This window comes from Caenorhabditis briggsae (assembly GCF_000004555.2).
Source record: "Caenorhabditis briggsae complete genome, chrX, whole genome shotgun sequence".
In the NCBI taxonomy this organism is placed as follows: Eukaryota; Metazoa; Nematoda; class Chromadorea; order Rhabditida; family Rhabditidae; genus Caenorhabditis; species Caenorhabditis briggsae.
Window position 1 is genome coordinate 10,534,190 of NC_013491.2, and position 21,548 is coordinate 10,555,737.

Below are 21,548 nucleotides of genomic sequence, written 5' to 3' on the forward strand. Positions count from 1 at the left end.
AAGCATACAACACTTGTCGGAAGTGTTTTCCTTGGGTAACTAATCTTTAGCCAACAACGTTGCATTAGAGCTTTTCACGTAAGCAACCTCCAGTTGACTCTTATCTCTTTTAGTGAATGGTTTTTTACACACATTTATTCATCATGACAGCCAAGGGGACGGGACGACGTCCCTCCTCTCTTATCCCGAAAGAACAACTGTCGACTGTCCGCATTCATTAATAAATGTCGTGCCATCGTCCGATGTTTACTACACATACGACATCCCTAAAACTTTTTTCTGTGAGCTGCTGCTCTTGGTTGACAACACAAAAGCACTTCAAGGTGTCAATTTTTGAAGACGTGCATACTTTGCCGCGCCTGATAATGTGCTTTTGTTATCTCAAAGAGGAACTCTTTTTTCGTTACTTCTATTTTTTCTTCCTGCTCTTCCCGTCATTCAAGAATTCGTACTAGGTGCAAGTCGGTCGCTGATCAACTATTAGAAGATCATCTTCAGGTAGTTGGGGAGAAAGAAGATTGGCAAATGAGATTTCATTTCGAAAATCGCAAAAATTTCCTCTCGTCTCGGGGCTGCTCTTCACTTTTGCTCTCCAATTGCTTTTTGTTACAACCAGACGACGTATCAAACAGCGTTCATTCTTTTCACACCTGGCACTAAACTTTTGTGCAGAAAAAAAAAACACTAAAGAGTGAAACGTGACGGTTTATTGGTTTCGAGTAAGCATTTTCGATTTTTTTAATGATTCCGCTTTATTCTCTCGTATCCACATGCACATGCTAAAATCAAAAAGACGTACGAAGATATGCAGATGGAACACATCTGTTCTTGAGCAGCATCATCTTTTTGTTGTTTTTTTTGCTTCAATTTTATCTCGTTTTTGTTTCTTCTGCACTTCTGCAAATGCATCAACCAGGTGGACGAGTACATTTGGTCTGTGGGTCTGGTATTAACCGGTTTCCTATAATAATAGTTTTGCGTAATCGTTCAGATGAAGTTACCACTTTCGATTATACATTTCTATTTAGGTTATTTTCAATCTCTCCCACCATTTCCAATTTTCCGAATTTCATAACCTCTCCGATTCTCATTACCTGTGGGAGAATTACCCACTTCCCTCTATTTTTGTCATATTTTCAGATAATAATCTTTGGGAAAAACACTTTTTTATGAGAGTATTTCTTTTTTTTTAATGGTCGCTCTCACTTTCCTCTTTGTTTTCTCTGTCTTGAACACCTTTTCATATTATATCTATTCTCCTCTCTTCCTCATTACGGTATGAACCTGAAGCGACCTTAATTACTGCTCGATTGTTTCATTGCCAATTAACGGATTTTATGGCAGATGCAAGCCGTCCGTTGCATCGAAAACACTTTTGTCGGTAGGCGATTATTACCGGCTAACCTGTAACTAAATGGGGATCTCGTTCTCTCTTTATCTCATTTCCACCTGCTTCAATGGAACAAAAAGACCATTTGATGGAGCTCATTGGCAAGCTTGATAGGATATTTTGTTCATCATTTAAAAATGAATTAGGTTGATATTTGTTGATTGAGAAATCAGAAGGAATTTTACCATCTTTCTGCATACTTGTTGCGGACCGTGCCGGGCTTCTTCCAATATTTTCGAGGCCCGACAGACCCTTCATTTTACAAGTGTGGAAAATTGTGAAAAACATAAAAGGGGGCCCTTATGTGATTTTCAGATCAAGATTTTTTTTCGAGTTTTTAAAGGTTTTTTCCTATCAAACAGACAAAAAAACCTAAGGGGAAAAAATTTAATTAAGAGCTCCAAATATGGCTTAAAATACAGGATTTTGGATATTGGGCCCGGGTCTTAATAATTTCTTCAGGCCCGGGGGTTTGACAGGCAGGCCCGAAATTTTCACAAGTATGTCTTACTGTATATTTTTTGATTTTTCGAAAAATCTTTCATTCGAAAAACCTTTCAAAAAGCATAATCCTACTTCAAGCCAGACAATCATCATTTCCGAAAGAAATATCAATTTCACTTTTAATTTCTGTGCACTTTTCAAACACTTCGAGAATGAAGTTTTTTCAAAAAATCATTTTCGAGAAGTCAACTTACAGACTGGTTCTCGATCATAGTTTTAAAATATTTCCTTCAAGTTCCTGGTAGGACCCAATAAAACTTTTTCCCGTAAATCTCTCTCCCGTTGAAAAGGATCGGGTTTTTGACCTACTGATCCGTGGGCTTTATTGGTTCCGTCACCCCCCCCCCCCCGCTCCCATTTCCGAAGACGCCCCCACTAAAATAAAATTTCAAGCTTGAGGGGGCATCATGAAAAAACCCCCCCGGGCATCATGAAAACAATGAATAAGTTTAATTGAGACCACAGATGTTCTTGGCGATGTTTCTTCTTCTTCGTCATGCCACGCCCCGAAAGATTCTCATATATATTTTTGCTCTCTGTGTTGTGTGTTGTTGTGTGTACCATGGATAGACGCGCTGGGGACGAAGAATCACATTTGCTTCCCGTTTCCCAATAAATTTTTAGCGGAAGCATCTGTACTTGAGTACTACCCATCGCTCTCTTTTCTAAATCTCGCTGGACGCTGGAAACCATGTGATTCAGTTTGAAACCACGTGGCTTTTTTTCTGTTACTATCGTATTCTGTTTACTTTCCCTTCTTTTCGATTTCCTATCTTCTGGTTCCATCTCCTCCGACCGACCCTTTTTCATCATACGGTTGCTCTTTTAATTTCCCTAAGAGCGAGAACCGTGGAGATAAAAAAGAGCCACTTCCTGCGGCAGCGAGGCGCAACCACGCTTTATTGCTACTAAAAGTGTGTTCTTTTGCCCTCCAGTACGCTACTAGTGTCTTCTTTTGCGTTCCAGTAAACCGCAAAACTCTCGCCGATCTCCCAGGTTCGTTTTTATCTGTTCTCACGGTCTCCAAACGTGTTTCCGTTGTTATTTTCGTCTTCTCCCATTTTTCTTTTTTTCATGAGTTCGATTTTTGAAACCCTAGGCAAGTCCAGACGCCACGCGTCTCAAGCACCTTTACTATGGTAAATTTCATGAATACTTCCAGATCAGCTGGAGACTCTTTCCGCATTTCGCGGTCGCATACACCTAGAGAGCTCATTGTTCATATGAAGTCTAGATTCAAATTCAATTGAATACCGTAATCTTCATAGGTGACCGAATTTAAACAAAAGTTTTATACATATTAATGGGGTGGTAATGCAATTGATTAAATAGTCAACTTGGAATTTCTTATCAGTTTTTTTTGCTGATAATGAATGCCAGGCAAACAGTATACATTAGGCAGTATTAGTATTCTTACCAGCACTTGAGTTTGAATTCGTATGCCGTTTGATTTTCTTGGGAGTTCGTTTCAGAGAAGTGCATACTGTATACAACTTTTTTTTTGCGTTCAGTGTAACGGAATAGGTCCTATGTCTTTTTTGCTAAATTCAAATTCAAAAAATTCGTTCAAAAACGGTTGAAACTTCAAGCTATCGCATTTTTTTCAAAAGCAATATTTGAGAAAAACAGGGGCTTGTTTTACTTAATTTAAAAATACAAATTCCGTTTTCCTGAGCCAAAATAGCTTTTAAAAAGGTACAAAAGACATAGATGTTATCCATGAAATAATCCCTTTCTAATATTCTATTTTGGGAAAATTTCATAGTTTAAAATCATCTCACGAGTCTTATCACGTGGTACAGTAACCACTCTCTCCGTTTCTTTTTTTTGCTTTGTTGCCATTCTCTCCCATCGAGTTTCGAAAAAGGGTTTTCTAGAAACCCTGATTCATAAATAGTGCGAAAATGAAAAAAAGATTGAAAGTCAGACGGTTGCGATCCGTAATAATGGATGATATTGGACTGGTGCAGCTCTCCCCTGACACATTCCATTTCATGAGTTATAAATTGGCACAAAAAAGTCCTAAAAGCACAAACATTTTTTTTCGAGAATTTTTTGAATAGTTTGCAGCTGGCGCAGTTTCACAATAGACGCAACATAAAAAACTGGTAGGATTTCCAATTGCGCTAAAAGTGCACGTCACTATCCTTACGTGTGAGTCATGAATAAGTTTATAAAGGCGTTCTGTTAGATCCTCGAAATAGATTCGTTTGTTTTTTGAAGTTCCTGTTTGTTTTAGACTTTTCCTGCACTTCCTCGGGATAGAAAATCTCTGATCTCATCTTGACATCGATACCTTTTACTATACATTCTTTTTTCTAATGTGCTCTCGTCGCAACTCGAATCGCATTGTCTCCGTTATGTCTGTCGTTTGCTTCTTCTCCTTCTTTTTCTTCTTCTCATATCTTCTCTTGTAAATTTATGAGGTACTCATCAATTGCACCTCTGACTGATGATCATCGAACTAATCATGCGAGAGATAGATTGAATATTCGTTGGCGGTCTCTCCTCTTGAGCAACCTGACAAAACAACTGTGAGGTACTACGGTGAGCTCAAGCGCGGAAGCAAGAAGAAGAAGAAGATCAGCGGCACGATTGCGGCATATCCCATCGCAGAAGCAGGAAGAAACGTGGATGGCAGCCGTAGCGGCTGCCGGACGACTGCTATTTCAACTGAGACGATAAAAAGTGATCGGCTGAAGCGAAACCATGGGGGGGATGCAAGAAAACGGCGGGGATGCCACTGATCAAAGATTTTTGAGCATATGCCTGTTTGCCCCTACACCTATCTTCATGCGTTTTTCCACGCCACCACTATTTTTTGCCTTCAGGTTTACTGCTGTTGTTTTCTTTTGTGACGTTCTCCAGTTGTTTTTTGTTCCCCTCCGGATTCCGATTCTTACTCTTTTTTTTCTCATGATTCATCAACATATCCACAGCTGTACGGGTGTTTCTCCATCTGTTTACAAACGAGGAACGTCACACATTTTTCTTTCTTTTTTTTTTGCTATCTTGTTTATTTTGTACTTTTGAGAGTACTTTTATATCTTCTTAAGAACTCCAATTTATTTTTTTCAGAAAATATGGAGATGTTAAACCAATCCATATCAGTTCCCACAATCAGCAACACAGATATGAACTCCATCGGCAGCTACATAAAAGTTAGTGGGGGAATTCCTATTTATTTTCGTTCAACAAAAAAACGAACGCGTCCAGATGGCCTGAAAGCCAATTAAATAGAAGCTCTTTAGTCGCACGAGAAAAAAGTGCAAGAATTATTTGTCGTAAAACTACTGAACCACCGGGAAAATAATACTAGCTGTGAACTTTTTCTACATTGTTTAGGGAGTTGCTTTCCAGACGTTTGCTAATGTCTCAGGAAAACAAATTTTGAAGAAAACTTCACGGATTAAAAACAGCCTATCCAGACATTTCTGAATCTGCGCGCCTGTTTCAGCCGAGTTATATTAGTTCCAGTACCAAAAAATGCGTTATTAGTGCAAAATAGTAATGTCCACGACCATTCTCACAGTTTTGAGAACGCTTCAGAACAGACAATCCGCTTTATTAATGAATTTTGTTTTTTTACATGCTTAATTTTCTAATAAATGTCTCATCGTGAGAAAATTCAAAAAGATCCGATGTATTAAACGTGATTAAAGGAGGCCAGACACCAAAAAAAAAAAAGATTTCCTGATAATCTGCATAGAGAACCCCCATGAGGGGTTGAACTCATGACAGGCAGCTCAGGGGTACAGCGCCGCTACCGGCTGAGCTACGGGGGCGCGAAGGCGCCTGACGATCGATGGTCTACATAAGCGCGGCGCGATTTCGTCCCCCGAACTGTCCCCCGAAATTTTTTGCTGTCTCGCCTCCTTTAAGTTTTGAGTATAACACAACACATTTCATTTTTTGAAATGTTCTGAAAGTGTAGAAAAATTGTCTGAAAATGTTTCACAGAAGCGATTTTTGGTACTGATAATTGGCTAAAACTGGCAAGCGCATTCTATGATTTTCAAAATTATTTGAATAGGCTGTTAATAACGTCTCCTGAATTTCATTACTAATTCGGGTTTACACCGTGCTGTGGTTCCCCTGTAAAAATAACTGTACTTCAAGAATTACGGTAGTAAACCATCTTAAAGAAGCATCAGTTAGATTTTTAAACGAATCACTAAAACTTTCTCAATTTTTCTAGGTTTTTGTGACCTTGGTCAGGTGCACTCTAAAAAAATAGACCCTGCTCACTTTTCGGAATTCGTGAGGAAGGTTGGGAATTCAGACTTTCAATCAGTCTGTCGAGTTTACCACAAAAAACTTTTGCTAACTTTCGGCAAGTGCTCTTTCATGGCCAGAAATTGAAGAAAAAATTTGAAAATGCTTTTAATACCTCTGGAAAGTGCAAATTGATCTCCTTGTGATTTGAAATGGTGTTTTGGTTGTCTCTAAAAATCGAGGTATTTTTAAGTCCGCTTCTTTTTTCTCTGTCTTTAGACTCATTGAATCTTTTGGCACCCAACCCATAACAACAAATTGATACTTGGTCTCAGTGTGATGGATATGGCTAGGCCACTCGCCACTCACGACTACTACAAATACACACACACTCGAATTTTTTCTTCCATACTAACTTTTTATCAGTTGTTGTTTGTTCCAGCAGCAGCAACAGCAACAGCACCATCATCAGCAACAGCCGTCTCAAATGAGTGGTCCCCATCAGCGGCCATCAAATGGAAGCAACAACTTTGAGCAGCATGCCATGATTCCGGCAACAACAGGAGGCGACCCGGCGAATCGTGTTTTCAACGATCAGGTAACCCGATAGAAAGAAAAAGATTGAGAGAGGAGGAGAGGAAATGAATGAGAAGAGATATAGTGAGCTGGAAAGTTTTGAACTGTTGTCTTTCTTTTTTGCGTCGTCTTCCTTCCCCCAATCCACTCAGTTCTCACTATTATTCTTACTTTACTTTACTTGATAAACAGCGTTCCGTTTAACTAAAGAAATTCCCATGTTTCTTGTTCCAGAAACCGGCGATTAATGGCCACTTGCTGCAGACCAATAGTCTCCAGATGCCACATCAGAGTATGATGGACACGCAACAGCCAAATCAAATGGTTTCGTACAACTTGGACTCTCGAAACACTTCGGGAGGACGTCTTCCGTCGCTCACATTGAACAATAATGGATTTACAAACAATGTTCAACTGGGTAATGGAAATGAGTGCCAAATGCAGTCACAGCAACAAATGCATCAGTATGATCATCAGAATCCACTGAATCAGAATGATGCATCAATGAATTTTGTTCCACGACCCATGGATGTTCAAATGTCTTCCAACTATGGACAGGGTGGTCAGAGCCACTACACCATGCATCAGTCTGGAATGATGAGTGACTCACAATCGTCATCCAATCAGATCAACCAATCGAAATTCCAACCCGGTCTTCCAACAGGGAGCCAAATGATCTCATCCTTCCAAGTCAATCAACCTCAAGAGCAAGTATCTCATCTGAGCCATATGGACCAGGCGCAGCCACCACCCACTCAGCATTCCATGAACTCGGTAGGCGTTTTGTTGTTTTTTACTTTTTTTCTGTCGGTTGAGGTCATCATTTCACAACTTATTTTCGGGAATTGCAGATTCCCCAATCTCAACAACACCAGCTCGGTCAAATGAGCTGCAATTCTAGTCAGATGGGGGTATCTGGCCAATCTCCAAACATTAGCTCAAATTCCATGATATCCATCCCCAACTCTTCAACACACAATAGTTCCCAATCCACATCAATGCTGAGTGCACCTAATGCCCCTATATATTTGAACAATTCTTTGCCTAACAGTAACCCTTCTAATAACATCCAAGAGGTTAATGTCACTACAGTAACTCCTCCTAAGGCCAACGAGGTAAGGATACCAAATATCCCATCCGCACGCCGAAGATTTTCTGTTCATCAGATATTAATCATGCAAGAGCCTCGCCTAAAGCAGTACGGATCTCTGAATGACATGTCGACCAACGAGCTCAGAGCTGAAAGCAAATTGAGAGCAATCTCCTCTACAGGTATATCATCTTCATTTTAAATTTCACTAACTTCAAGCTCTAGGAAATAAATCTAAATTGTGCGGTCGTTTGGAACCATTCGAGGCCGAAATTCTCGCCGCAAAAAATTCATTCATGTTGGAGGATTACAATACAAAACGGCAACTGTATGAAACTCAATCGGCCACCCTGAAAGACTTCCAAGAAAAGAAAGCTCAAACTCAAGCTCAAAAGTAGGTCACACACACTTTTTTCAATTCTCTCACTTAACAACAACTGTCGTATTGTTTCTGATCAGCTGCGAAGTGATCAGTTTGACGTCACAGGGGGTCCATTCCACCCTCGCAAATAAGCATGAGAACAGAAAGGTCTAAAATCAAAATTGTTTCAGCAGAAGCGCGGCGGCTCGGGCTAAGCTCATTCGCGCATCCGTAGATGGACAGCCTCCAGAGAAGAAGAAGAGACCTTCAAGACCACGCAAACCTGCTCATCCACGTGGCCAAAAGGTTAGTTTTTTTTTTTTATAAACTTTTTCTCGGGTTATTTTTGATTCTTCCAAAACACATTGGTTTCTATTTGAGTGTAGTGTGATATTTTGCGTTATCACCCCATCATCTTCTTATCACCAGAAGCAAATCTTTGGCTTCTGTGTATTCGAGTTGTCAACACTTCCGCCAAGTATCCTGAACCTATAAATCACCGGTGGCCTCTGGCCATTGCCGTCGCAAGAGCTTTTTGATCCATATATCCGTTTTTCTTGAAACTACTTATTTTTCATCGCTCTATCTTCTTCTTTTTTCCATTTACTTCTATCTCTAGTTGTGATTTGCTTCCTCCTTGAAAGCAGATTGGCATGTCATCGAGTTGACTTGTCATTTATCAATCAACATTGTGTTCTCAAACTTATGTCCTGGGAAAAAGATACGAAAGGGAAAGGGAAAGAGAACACCCAGTTATCAAGGCTTCAGAAAACAACAAAAATTCCGTCTTGCAAAACGAAAACGCATTGTTGAAAGCGTGTTGTCCGGAATTCCGACAACAGTTGTTACTTGTGAAAACTGAGAAGGAATGTGAGAATGAAGACAGGGAAATGGGCAAAGTTTTTTCAGGGTGCTGAAGCTGTTCAGGAGGTTCCAGAAAGCGTTACCGAAGTTATCAATTCTTTGCCAGTAGAGTGCTCCAGCGTTCCAACTAACGCTGATGCTCTCCTTGGACGCAACAATGAGTAAGAAGCAAGGGGCAAAGAAACTTAAAAACAGGAAGCTCTGAATTCCAGACAATCCGCAACTGTCAGCTATACGGTCACTCAAGAAATTCAGCAATCCCAACAGGTTCCAAACTCAATGCACGTTTTCGGGAATGTCTCTCAAAACAATGGCTCAGGATTTTTTATCAAGGATGATAGCTGCTTTTCACATTTAGGATCTGGGTGCAGGGTGAGAAAATGCGAAGCTATCGAGAGACGCTAATTTATGGTTTACAGGTTATTTCCCAATCTCCACCCGAAGACCCACAGATATCGTCCGGAGCAGGAAGCAGTATCACTAGAACATTCCAGACTGTTGTTCCACCACCACCACAACCACACCCAGTGTCACAGTCTCCACCACAACCACAGATACAGTCACAGCAATCAGGAAATCCCCAGATGCAACGTTTCCAACAACCAGACCATCAACAACAAATTTATGGGATGGCTGAGCAGCAGCAGATCTCACAAGACCAAATTCAAATTCAAAATCACAATTCAAACCACAACCATGATTCTCTAAGCCAACCACAATCTCAACCACAGTCTCGGCAAAACTCTCAACCGCAATCGATTCAATCTCAATCTCGTCCAATGAGTCTCAATAACCGTGAGCATCCCAGAAGATAATTATCGATTTATAAAAGAGCGATTTCCAGAGCAGCTCCTTGGCAATCAGAACAACATGAACCAACCAATGCCAAATATGTTCAATAACATTCCAACTCCAGTTTCCATGCAGCAACAAATGCAGCAACCAATGCAACAGCAAATCTTTACTCCAAATCATCAACCCGTCCTAATTGCATCCGCAGAAACTGGGTGGGTCGGAATGTACCCGTCACCAGGGCCACCGGATGACTTTTTCATTTACGATAAATATAATCAGTTCTATCCTAACCCCAAGTACAGTAACCAATACACTTACTAAACTGGAGTGATTTTGTGTGTATTTTCAAATGACAACTGTTTGTGTGGATTTATCTCTCTAATTTGTCTTGAATCTCATTGTTCTTACAAACGGTCTATGTTGTTTGCTTCACCCTAGTAATGTTTCTAATGATAATTTTCACCCATTCTTTTTCTCTCCCAGTTTTTTGGTGTAAACTATAAACCTTTTATTTGGAATTATTGTTTGAGTGTGCGGTGTTAAGTTTAATGTTATGACAGTTTGTCATGAAAAGACATTTTCAGGTTACAAGCGAGTCCTTGTGTTGCTGACCAGGCGGGTCCTTCGCCAAACATGCCAGTCAGCGACCCAACTGCTACCACTTCCGGCAGTCCGGTTGTAATGGGTACGCTCGTCGAAAACATGGAGGCTGCTGCCGAGGCGATGGATCAAGAAACCATGCAAAAGTTGTGAGTCTTGACCCAAACAGCTGCGTCCGCGATGTTTTCTATTTTTGAATGCCAGACACATTCCACACGGCTTCCTTTGTTTATCACTAGGGCTGGAATTTCAGACTATCACCGGCGACGCTACGTGCGAGAGAGGATCTTCTCACTCAACAACAAGCCAAAATTAATGAGCTGGTCACTTTGATTCAAAAGCACCATGACACACTTCGCGAGCAGCAGCATCAGATCAACTTTGCGAAAAAGCAACAAAAAGAAAGACAAAGGCAAAATCCCACACAGCCAATTGCTCATGTTTTGGATCAACACGTCAGCAGTAGATGTCTTCAACATGCAATAAAAAGTCGTCAAAACGTTCAGACACTGAGTGTACGTTCCCATGGTTACTGTACTGTTTCTATTTACTCTGTTTACAGGACTTAACATCCCAACAAGACAGCATTCGCACTGCAGAAACCCGACTCATCGAACAATTGCATATCAACACTGCAACCGACGACATTGCACGGTTAATCAAACAAGTAGGAAACGTGACATTCCGGAAAGGAGTTATCGAAACTCTGAATTTTTGCAGGATGGTCGCACGGCACTAGTTATCGTTTCCCTCTTACATGATTACCGAACAACTCGCGAGCAGCAAACCCATCGAACTAGATCAGCATCAGTTGTGGGAGAATCTGATGATAAGAGTTCCATCCTTGGAGTGACTCCTTCCGCATCCTCTTCTTCAATTTCTTCCGCCACGCCTTCTGAGGATGCTCCGAAAAAAGTACAATAGAGAAATGGTTTTTGACCTTTCACTAATTTGAATTTTGCAGAAAGCACCGGCTAGAAAACGTAACCCCGCTGTATCAGGGAAACCAAATTCAAGTCGAAAACCAGCACAAAGAAAACGAAAACTAGAAGTGGAAGAAATTGTGCAAGTAACACAGGAAGAAATTGTTTATGAAGATGAGGATGATGAAGAAGTTGACCAGTTCTTGAAATTCGCTCAACCAGACTCCGTTTACAAATCTGATGAGCAGTCCAATGTGGATATGGAGGAGATTTTTAAAACTGTGATTGACGCTTCACGGGGTCCAATGGATGCAAAAACGGTTGAAATGTTGCTTCAAGGACCACCACAAACACCGTATGATACGGAACTAATGTCTCTTCCATCTGACAACTCATCACCAATCAGAATTCAAAGTCAAGATAGTGCACAATCGGTTTTCTCAGAAATCTCATACTCAAAGACTATGATGTATCAACAGGATAATTCTCCACAACAATACAACATTGGAACTGAAACTGAGTCTAGCTGCTCACCAGTAGAAGTTTTTGTTTCACCAAATGAGATTCTACAGCAAAAAGCGGAAGAAATGAAATCCGCAAAACCTGAGAATATCAAAATACTTTCGCAATTTGAGCAGGTCGTAATAGATCAAGACCTTGGAAGCCAACAGTACCAAGATCCAATGATGTATGACAAGTGTGAAAATCAAGGCTTCTTGAACAACGATCTAGACTTTGACTTCCCGGACATTGACCAGATGGTTGCCAGTTTCAAAGATTGTAAGAACCATTTTCAGATTGAATAAAATTTCATTTTTCCTTTTTCAGCTGAACCATTAAACGCTTCTCTGGATGACGTCGACTTAACTGCTCTTCTGAATGGTTGGAATGAAGTTCCAGGTAACCAGAATTGTGGAAGCCAGGCACAAAATGTATGATCACCTTTTTAAAATTTCAAATCATAATTTTTTTTAGATGCACAGTGTCCACGATAACATGATGTACAGCTCTAATCAAATGGTACACCATCAAGATATGAATTGGTCCAATTACTCCAATCAAACCAACATTATTAACCAAGCCTTCGAGCAATCGGAAATCTAATTATTATGTGTGTGCGTGTGCTTTAATTTTATTATTATCTCTTGTATTTAGTATAAACCTAGCTGTCTAAAACTTTGCAACCTGATAGATTCAGAATTAGATTATCATTATTAATTATTACTTATTATTGTTATCATCTTTCATCTCCCTCGCTGTCCGATGTTCCAATTGTAAAAAAACTTTCCAGAACCAAAAAAAAAACATTCAAAACCACTCCACAACCCCCCAAAAAAAAAATTGATTCCTTCGTCCACAATTCCCAACATATTCCGGTTATTTTATTGTATTCCATAGCTTATTTAGTTCCTTTTTTGTCACTGACAGCTAGAAAAAATATTTCCCCGATCTAGTTTTCCATAATACTCCACATTCCCTATTCAACACAACATTCATTGTATCCCTCTTCTATTCTGTATTCAATGCTCTGGTCCCCAGTTGTCGGGCAGATCGGAACACCATCAATCCGAAATAAAACACCTGTCATTTGCATATGAAGTTTTGTGAAGCGGAAATCCATCAAATGTCAACGACTACAACTACAAACGTCGAGATAATTGAGAGTGAACAAAGTGAGGATGTGAGAGCCGAAGGCGATTAGGAGGAGAAAAACATGTTTCTGCCTTTCCGCACTCACTCGAAAAACCCCAATTGCTGGCAAGAGGTGTAAACGTACTAGTCAAAGAAGAGCAGTCACACAGACACACACTGACGTCTCTTCAGATGGAGTGTAAATTGATGTAAATTGAGGGTTGTGTTGGTTCAGTCCCAGCTGGTGGTAGGAGCATGGGAAAAAAGACTTGACGGCGGATCTTAAGGCGAGATTAGATAGGATCGCAGAAGATTACTGTATCTAGTTTTTGCACATGAAAGGACAATGGACAATAAGTCTCAAGGAATATGAATCAGTTAAATATGTACTCGTCAGGTGACGTTCCTAATCTATCGGAACGCCCTGAAGACTGTAGAAAAAGATCCCGCCGGCTGGTCAGGTTATATGAGTAGGCGCACCAGCTGCAAGGGTCGTATTCTTGTATTCTCAATTGCCACTCACAGTCGGACTTTTATGACTCAAAGAAAAGGATATTGGAGACTGTAAAGAGAAAAAGTTTAAATTATTATAGAAAATCGAGACGTCCTTTTTTTGAAGTCTGCAGTAAAAAGAAACTGTGGACCTTAGAGCGCAACATCGTAGTAATGCAAACAAGTCAGAGTCACGTAACAGGTAAATATTAAAACTGGGTCATGAGAATTGTGCAAAACCAGTTGTTTTAGGGAAAGTTCATACCAATAAAACAGTGTGTTACGACCGAATATGGCAAATCAAGCCAAAACAAAACTTCAACTCCTGATAAGGTCATGCACATCACATTGAATTTAATGTTATTAGTTTTAACTGTACAAACAAATTCATTGTTTTACAGTTACCCTGAACTACAGTTACTCAAAATAAATGAATTCTTATTGAAAATTCAAGAAAAATGAACGGCAAACGAAGAAAAATGATCGAGGATGCGACCATATGCCTAATGAGTTGTCTATCGCCACCCATAATCTATCTTTTCCTTGCGACCTTCATCGCATACACTGCGACCAACAAAGAAACGCAGTGCGAAGAGGGAAGAAACGATAGTAAACGCAGACACACCCACAAACCCTCTTCAACTGCAGCAGACTCTCCCCTCCTTTTTTTTCCTGGCTTACCAAACAATTCAGTATTCCCAACGGTCCGAGCCTAGTACAGTTCGATAAAAATGGAACGGACACTCAGCCAAGATTCAACACCTTCTGAAGGACTCGCAACTCCAAACCCCGAAAAAACTGCCGCTGAAAATAGAGCAATTGCTGAATACGAGACAATGATTGCTGCAAGAAACGTGGAAGCTGCTGCTCACAGAATAATGAACCCAATTGTGGATGACGGTCTCAATCACTATGGGCTTCCAAGAAAAGGACCGAAAACGCCAGAAGGGACGCCACCTGAAACTCCTCCTTTGAAAACACTAGCAAAAGCGCCTGTATTCGATGATGTTTCAGATGATAGCACAGAAGCCCCACCGATAGTACCACCACCGCCAATTAATAGAAAAAGGGTAAGTATTTCCATTCTCATAAATAATAAAATAACGTCAATTCAAAACATAAATGTTTTTTTCAAATAAAAACATCCCCAAAAAAGTTTCGCAACGCGTAAACTTAATTGAAAAAATCTCTATTAAAATATCGTTGTAAAATTACTAAATTTTTTAAAAAATTTCGAACTTGAATGATTCGAATTGTTCCATGTTATGCCTACCAGCCTGTATGCCGCGGCTCCGGCGCTTCAAACGTTTAGCTGGTGCGCCGAAGGCGCTATTTGTCGTTAAGCTCCTCATTTTTTCGATACTCGTCTGAACCTTAAATGAGTATCGATTAAAAACACTAAAAAATTGAAAAATGATAATCTTAATTGTGAACAAATTTTTATTTCTAAAAATTAGACAGAGTTTTTCAAATATTTATACCCAAAAGTTTCATGGCAGGCAGATTTTTCCTCTGGGAAAAAAATTGACTCGTGCGTGAAAAAGAAAAGAGCCACAACTCCACATTGTTAATATAACAATGATGATGATTTTTTTCCTCCTGGGAAACTATGTTATTACACATCATCCCGGGTTATAAAAAAGTCGTCTTTACATTTGATTGACGTAAAATCGATGAGAGGACCCTATTTGTCTCTTTAGTCATCAAAAACCCCATTCATTAATCCTAAAATTCATTGATACAAACACTCCACAGCACTTAAAATGTGCGTTGTTCAGACTGATTTTCATAAAGAAAATTCTGATAATCAAATCTCTCAAGAAAATAATGATAATGTCAATTACTCGGTAAGTGGTTTTTTTTCAAAAATATGTTTTGCACAGAAATGTGAGTATTTTTCAAAATAATTGAGCCAATCATTTTTAGCAAGGCCCCGGAACTCCTCTAGAACCGCATCCAGATGATATTGCAGCAATGGCAGCGGAAGAGGCTCAGAGAAACGCCGCACTTCGGATACCAATCAGTGAAGGAGAGCTCAGTGGAGATGATTCGGTACGAAAAATTGTAATTTTTGAGATATAAAAAAAACTTTCAGGATTCAACAATACAACCGGCAACAACAGCGTCTGGAAAACCGATTCATAAGAAGCGGAGGTGAGTGAATTTCCGAGACTTTTGCATTAAGGAAAAAAAGCAAGGAGTTACTGTTAAAACTTGACGAATTTTAAAACGTTTCAAATTTTCATAAAATTCTCCTGTTTTGATGTCAAAAAAAAGCTAAATTAAAAAATAGAAAATTTTCTTAAATTAGGCTTCTAAAATAGTTTGGATATTGCCCAGTTGCCGTTTCAAAATTTTTTTAGAAAGAAGGTAAAGATTAAGCCTATGAAAACATAAAGTTCAAAGCTAATTTAGATGACTCGGCGGGAAAAAATTAGCCCTTTTGCTATGAATCACGTTATGAATGAGTCAACATTTTCATCAGATTTTCCACATTTTTGAATTCATTTTGAAAAATTTTCTATAATCCACATATTCGAGTTTAGAGTGTCTAGAATGCTCACAAATATGGCCGAGATTGAACGGTAAGAAACATTTGTCAGCAAAATCATTCCTTACTCCCAAAAAATCAATCCAAACAAGCCACCACTTCTGACTCTCCGTGACTACAAATTGACTCGTGATAGTCTGGGCGCGAAAGTTAATATTTTGAATATCTAACTTCTCTTACATTAGTATTATTTCGAAAAAGGTTCATTTTCCCGCAAAAGATTTTGAAGTGTCATCTTTCTTTGTTGTTGCGGTTCTTATTTCCAAAATATGTTTTTTATCTATCGAAAAAGAAAAACACATCATGACTGATTAGCTATTCTTGTTCGTCCATGGAAAAAATTTCCATTCCCTCCCGAAAACCACGCATCCGTTCCTTTTGTCATCTCAACTAAAAAGAAGTGTTCTTCTATTTCTAGAGACTCCAAAACGTCTGAACATATTAGCATCACTAAAAGTTTTTCTTAACGGACAAGATAAGTGACACTTTCAACTTTTAACATGTCCCTTTCACTTATCACCGATTAAACTTTTGTTGACAGTGGTTGCAACAACTTTGACCCGGCGCGCAAAATAGTCGTGAAGAACAAACCGCGAGTTTTACAGTAAATTGTGTAACAGATTCCATTGTTCTTTTAGTAATCATTGAGATCAATTTACAAATTTTCTGTTGTTCTGAACATTGAAATCCAGCATCCCTTTTTTGTAACCACTCGCCGACGGCATTCAATGGTTTAGTAGTTAACTATTCAACTTTTTTTTGGAATGTGAATGTCAGGTGACGCCATATTTTTATTGTTCCTAGAATTCAATGATGGTGTTGTGGCCTTTCATGTCTGATCTGTACTTTCGTTTTGGTGTGTTTCATCTTTAGGTTTCCGCCTCCGAATCATGTATTTCTTCTTAGCTTTGATCTTATTGATTTCAAGTCTATTTAGATCAATTGTCTCTACATGGCCTATTAGAAATTAATGCATTTAACTTTTCTAGCTCTTAACAAGCTATAATCTTATCTTTTTGCTATAATTCGTTTTCCCTTAAAAAGAAAAACGCAGTTAGGTTCATCTCACTTCAATACATAAATTACCAAGAAAAAGCGTGTTGAAAAAAAAGACGGGTCCCGATTATCGTCTGACAACAAACTGGGAAGAGGCCTCCCTGTCCAACACACCCCTCCTTTTCCGTTTTTCTCAATTTTTCGGGGCGACAATTTTCGGAGCAACGTTACTTTGCATACTCCTGAATATATTAGTCGTAGTTGCTTTTGTGGCGGGGTCCCGGAGCCGCCGCCACTGCCGAAAGGGACTATTTCTCGGGAGCAAAAGTTTGGAAGGCAGGTGCGGTTGCTGCGGTAGATCAAGTTTCAAGAAAAGAGATAGAATGTGGGGCCGGCATCCACGAGTTCATCCCGGAAAGCCTTTCATCATCTTTCGAGTATTCAGTTGCCGAAAGGACCTGCTTCTTGCCCTTTGAATATGTCGCTGGGATGTGGACTCTTGTCACTTGATATTTTGTTATTTAGGATGCTTCTCTCGGAAGTACACTTCTCAATTCCACTACACAGGAGAGTGTTGTATTTTTTTTCCCGTCATCTTTCCCTTCCAAAAAATTTCCCAGCTTCTTATCGCTCGTTTTCTGTGCTCTTGCACAATGCGCTCATGACGTAAAACCAAAAGTTCAGTGGGATGACCCCCGCACAGTTTTTTTTTCCCTTTCGTTTATAATTGTCTTCTCTCTCTCCCTCTCTCTCTCTCTCTCCCTCTCTCTCTCTCTCTCTCTCTCTCTCTCTCCCTCTCTCTCTCTCTCTCTCTCTCTCTCTCTCTCTCTCTTTCTCTCTCTCTTTCTTTTTATCTCTATTCCTCTCAGAGAGATTATTACCCAATTTCACTGTTCGATGATAAATAACAGAGGTATGAAATTCCAAAAGCATTCGAATCATACTACAGATGACTATATAGTTTTTTTCCAATTTTTTCACAAAATTGATGGTCGAATCAATCATATCTCTTGTTATCTTAAAGGAAAAACGAGTACACCGTGTAGAAAAAAAAGTGATGGGTGGCCTTCAAAACTATCCGTTTTTTTCCAGGTTTTCATTTTCCCTTAAATTAGTTTTATATTCTTTTCTAGAATTTTCGATTTCAGTTTTCGAATCTTTCGATCCCTCTTTCTGAAAAATGCTCCGACAAAAAAACTAAAAAATAGAGAAACCGACATAACAAAAATTTTGTTTGTTACCAGTCGTCCCGTCTGAGCCGGATCCGTTTTTGGAAAAAAAAGATGTTCCAGATGCCTTAAAAAGGGTTGTTTGTAAATATAATATTTTTCGGGAGAGACACAACGAGAAGGATACATCTCGATCAACCTACGAATTCAAAGTAGCTTGCTCATCCCGTCCCTCTGACAATAACAAGTGTCATGTTCGAGACGAAAGAAGTTTACTGCGAGAAATGAATTATTGCCTGAAACTTTTATCGTCATCATCGACTCTCGATTCAATCGTTTTTGTTCTTTTTTCTCTTCCGCAGCCTCCGATCACTTCCCCGTCATTTTTTTGCCTCATGGAAAAACCTTCGAATCTGCACGTCAGCACAGCAGCAGCTCCTCACAGCTCTTTTCTTACAACAGTTTGATGAGTTCGATGCCCCCGGTAGGTAGGAAGGGAAGAGAGGGTAAAAGATAAAGAGCAATTTTTGTGGCGATGGTGGCTTCTCATCATTTTTCGCTTCTTTTTTCTCTCGTTTTCTTTCGCCTTTCCACCTGTGGCACAGCTATCTTTAACAGCACATAAAGCACACTGCACAGTGTACTCCGGAGGTCTCAGTACCTCCTAGTGAAGATCTCTCTTTTCCTTCTTGTTATGATCTTAGTGTAAACCTTTAATTAGCTCTTTTTGATTGATTTGTGCAGGTCCATAAAGCACCCCTTCTTTCAAAAAGGTCTTTTTTTTATTCTGTATCTTAGGCTCACATCACCTTTATAAATGTTTAATGGACCACCCAGTAACCCTTTCTACGCACATGTGGGGATTAGTTTTTGGCATATAAATATTTTACAAGCGCTTTTGATGAATATGGCCATTTTGAATTCGATACTTTTCATTGGCCTAAATATTTAAGAATTCGTATGTCTATACTCAGAAACTTTGAAGAAATTAACAGAGCATGTAGTTTTTCATTTGGATCTTGTTTATATAATGTAAAAGAACATGAAAGCCGGAAGTTCTTGTCAATGCTCGGTTGAGACGGAAATATATATCCAGCCCAATCTTCAGAAAACATAGAATGAACTCCGGAAACTTGTCAGCTTTTTTCTGCTTTCCGGCAGTCAAAGCAATGTTTGCAGGTCAAATCTGCTTGCCGATTACGGTAACTATGTGTGTTCCAAATATGTACACAACCAGTTTATCATTCTCCTCTTCTTCTTTTTCTCCTTCTTATTCTTCTTCAACCCACAAACCCAAACTTCTCCTATACTCCAAATCCCCGGTGCTCCTTTTACTTATTCTTTTTCTTCTTCTGTTTTCTTATTCTTCTTATGCTTCACTCCCGAAGAAGCTCCCGCCCTCTTTCCTCCACTCGAAGGAAGATGTTTTCCTTTGCGCACAGAACTCCTCGTACTCTGACCTCTCCTTCCTGTGTGCATAGAGTCTTCGAAGAAAGGATTTCTGGGGTGAAAAAAATTTGAAGGTCCTCTTTATATCGGATTAGAGTGTCAGGCTTTACTTTTTTACGCCACTCTATAAAATATCAGTACAATTCTCAATTAGGTAATGGCAGTACTTCTATCCTTCATTCTTCTCTTCTCATTTTCACCTTTCTGCTTTTATGGCTGTTGACATAGGGTGATTAATGAGATGAACGAACTGTGTCTTTATCATGTCTAGATTTCCAATTTCCATCTTTTTCCAAAAGGCTATTTCAGTTTCGATGACACTTCATCGTTTCATCTTTTTCCGCCGTGTGTCGTTTCACGGCTACTGTCCACTCGCTCTATCATCAATTTTTCCCCAAAATTTCCCTCTCACTCTCGCGTATGTTTCACACAATCCTCTTTGTTTCAGGCATCGTACATCGCCTGGAAAAACGTCCCATATTTCGCCAACCAAACTTCGGAACACTTTATACTCGCCGCTTCGTGCCCTTCACAGGTTTGTTTAATTATTACGGTAGCTATCTTTCTGCCGACAAAGGTTCTTGCAAACGTTTTTTTGGTTAGGGTTGATCGTTTGATTAATTGGTCTGATGTCACCGGAGAGTAGCACTTTACAGTGTCACATGCGTTTTAACACATACACTCACTTCACACAGAAATTTCGCGCCTATAATCACATTTGCAGACAACATGTTAATGTTCAACCTCGTAAACGTCGTAGTTCCGAAGAAAGAAAGCCAGTGCCGAAGGTTGACAATTCAAAGGAGCTGACGTTCCCGGCACTTGCTAAGCAGAAATGTCTTCAACTTCTGGAATTCACCGAAAAAAAGGTTAGTGTTGTTGTTTGTTGGGCATGCAAGTTGGTGGTGATAGATCGAGAGGGAGGGGGAAGTGCTACTCGGTGCCTGTTCCGGAAATGCCAAAGCCAAGAGGGTTCCATCGAGCTGTTCGGGAAGCTTATCAATCACAGACTGCTCTTGCTTGACTTTTTTCTCTATTTTCGTTTGCATCCACATCTCGTTGGATAAACGATTCATTTCTCAATGCCAGTATTATTCCCGAGCTCTCACCAAGGAGACTCAAAGAGTATCTGGAATTATCTAATTCATTTCAGTTTATCCGGTTGAATTTTCTCCCATTCTCTTGTAGCCTGATAGAAATTCTCACGAAAAAAGCGCACTTTTCTCTCGAATATCATTTTTCTTCGAAACTTTCTCTTTTCTACATCCCTCATGTTGCCTCAACCCTTCAACTCACACGTCAGTGGCGGCCAAAAAGAATAAAAAAACGACGATGCATTCTTTCAAGCTTTTATTGGATTTTTCAAGTTCACTTTACGTCTACTAGTAAATCATAAGAAAATTGCGTGTGGTTTGATGGTGTTGGAGGCACCCCCTCAATTTACTTTGGGTTTCGAGCTGAAGCTCTGAATGCTGCTATTTTCGCTAAAAGCTTTTGAAAATTTCGAAAGCTGAACCTGACCTGTCACATCAAGAAACCCAGAATTTTGATCCTTTAGAGAAAAAAAATCCCCAGAAAAAAACAAAGTCAGTTGTTCCGGCCAGCAGAAGAAACCTAAGAGCCCCCAAAAACACATACACAAACATTCGAAGACCCTAGAAAATCGGTAGATCATCTCTCTGGTTATGGTATTAGTGACAAGAAGTAGGGAGCGTCTTGGAGAGTCCCGCGCTCCTCGTTTGCTTGTTCGCTCATCACCTTTGCGAAAAGTCAAGAGCTATTGCAAACATACAGAAGCGGCTCAATTGTGAGACTTGCGAGAACAAATTGTACTCTCCTAATTGTTCTAGAGCAACTGGGTACGTTCACTGTTGATCGTAAGAGAGAGAGAGAGAGAGAGAGAGAGAGAGAGAGAGAGAGAGAGAGAGAGAGAGAGAGAGA

The 21,548-nt window shown here is 39.7% G+C and overlaps 2 protein-coding genes across 2 annotated transcripts in view; both read left to right on the forward strand.

Moving 5' to 3' along the window:
• Nucleotides 1-6,321: 6,321 nt before the first annotated feature.
• On the forward strand, nucleotides 6,322-12,422 carry Cbr-pqn-62 (the record flags this gene model as incomplete). Its single annotated transcript, XM_002644610.1, has 17 exons — nucleotides 6,322-6,351; nucleotides 6,552-6,707; nucleotides 6,920-7,459; nucleotides 7,537-7,957; nucleotides 7,995-8,169; nucleotides 8,328-8,442; nucleotides 9,046-9,161; nucleotides 9,213-9,372; nucleotides 9,420-9,795; nucleotides 9,845-10,091; nucleotides 10,380-10,544; nucleotides 10,649-10,910; nucleotides 10,958-11,062; nucleotides 11,116-11,310; nucleotides 11,360-12,098; nucleotides 12,147-12,250; nucleotides 12,294-12,422. 17 exons carry the CDS (start codon nucleotides 6,322-6,324, stop codon nucleotides 12,420-12,422), a joined length of 4,035 nt encoding a protein of 1,344 aa, XP_002644656.1.
• Nucleotides 12,423-14,173: 1,751 nt separating this feature from the next.
• CBG14638 overlaps nucleotides 14,174-21,548 on the forward strand; it is a gene marked incomplete at both ends in the record, with an annotated part of 9,879 nt that continues 2,504 nt past the window's right edge. The window contains 5 exons of the mRNA XM_045239705.1: nucleotides 14,174-14,512; nucleotides 15,369-15,494; nucleotides 15,538-15,596; nucleotides 20,056-20,142; nucleotides 20,332-20,476. Coding sequence (XP_045095470.1) covers nucleotides 14,174-14,512; nucleotides 15,369-15,494; nucleotides 15,538-15,596; nucleotides 20,056-20,142; nucleotides 20,332-20,476 — 756 coding nt within the window. The remainder of the gene's footprint in view (nucleotides 14,513-15,368; nucleotides 15,495-15,537; nucleotides 15,597-20,055; nucleotides 20,143-20,331; nucleotides 20,477-21,548) is intronic.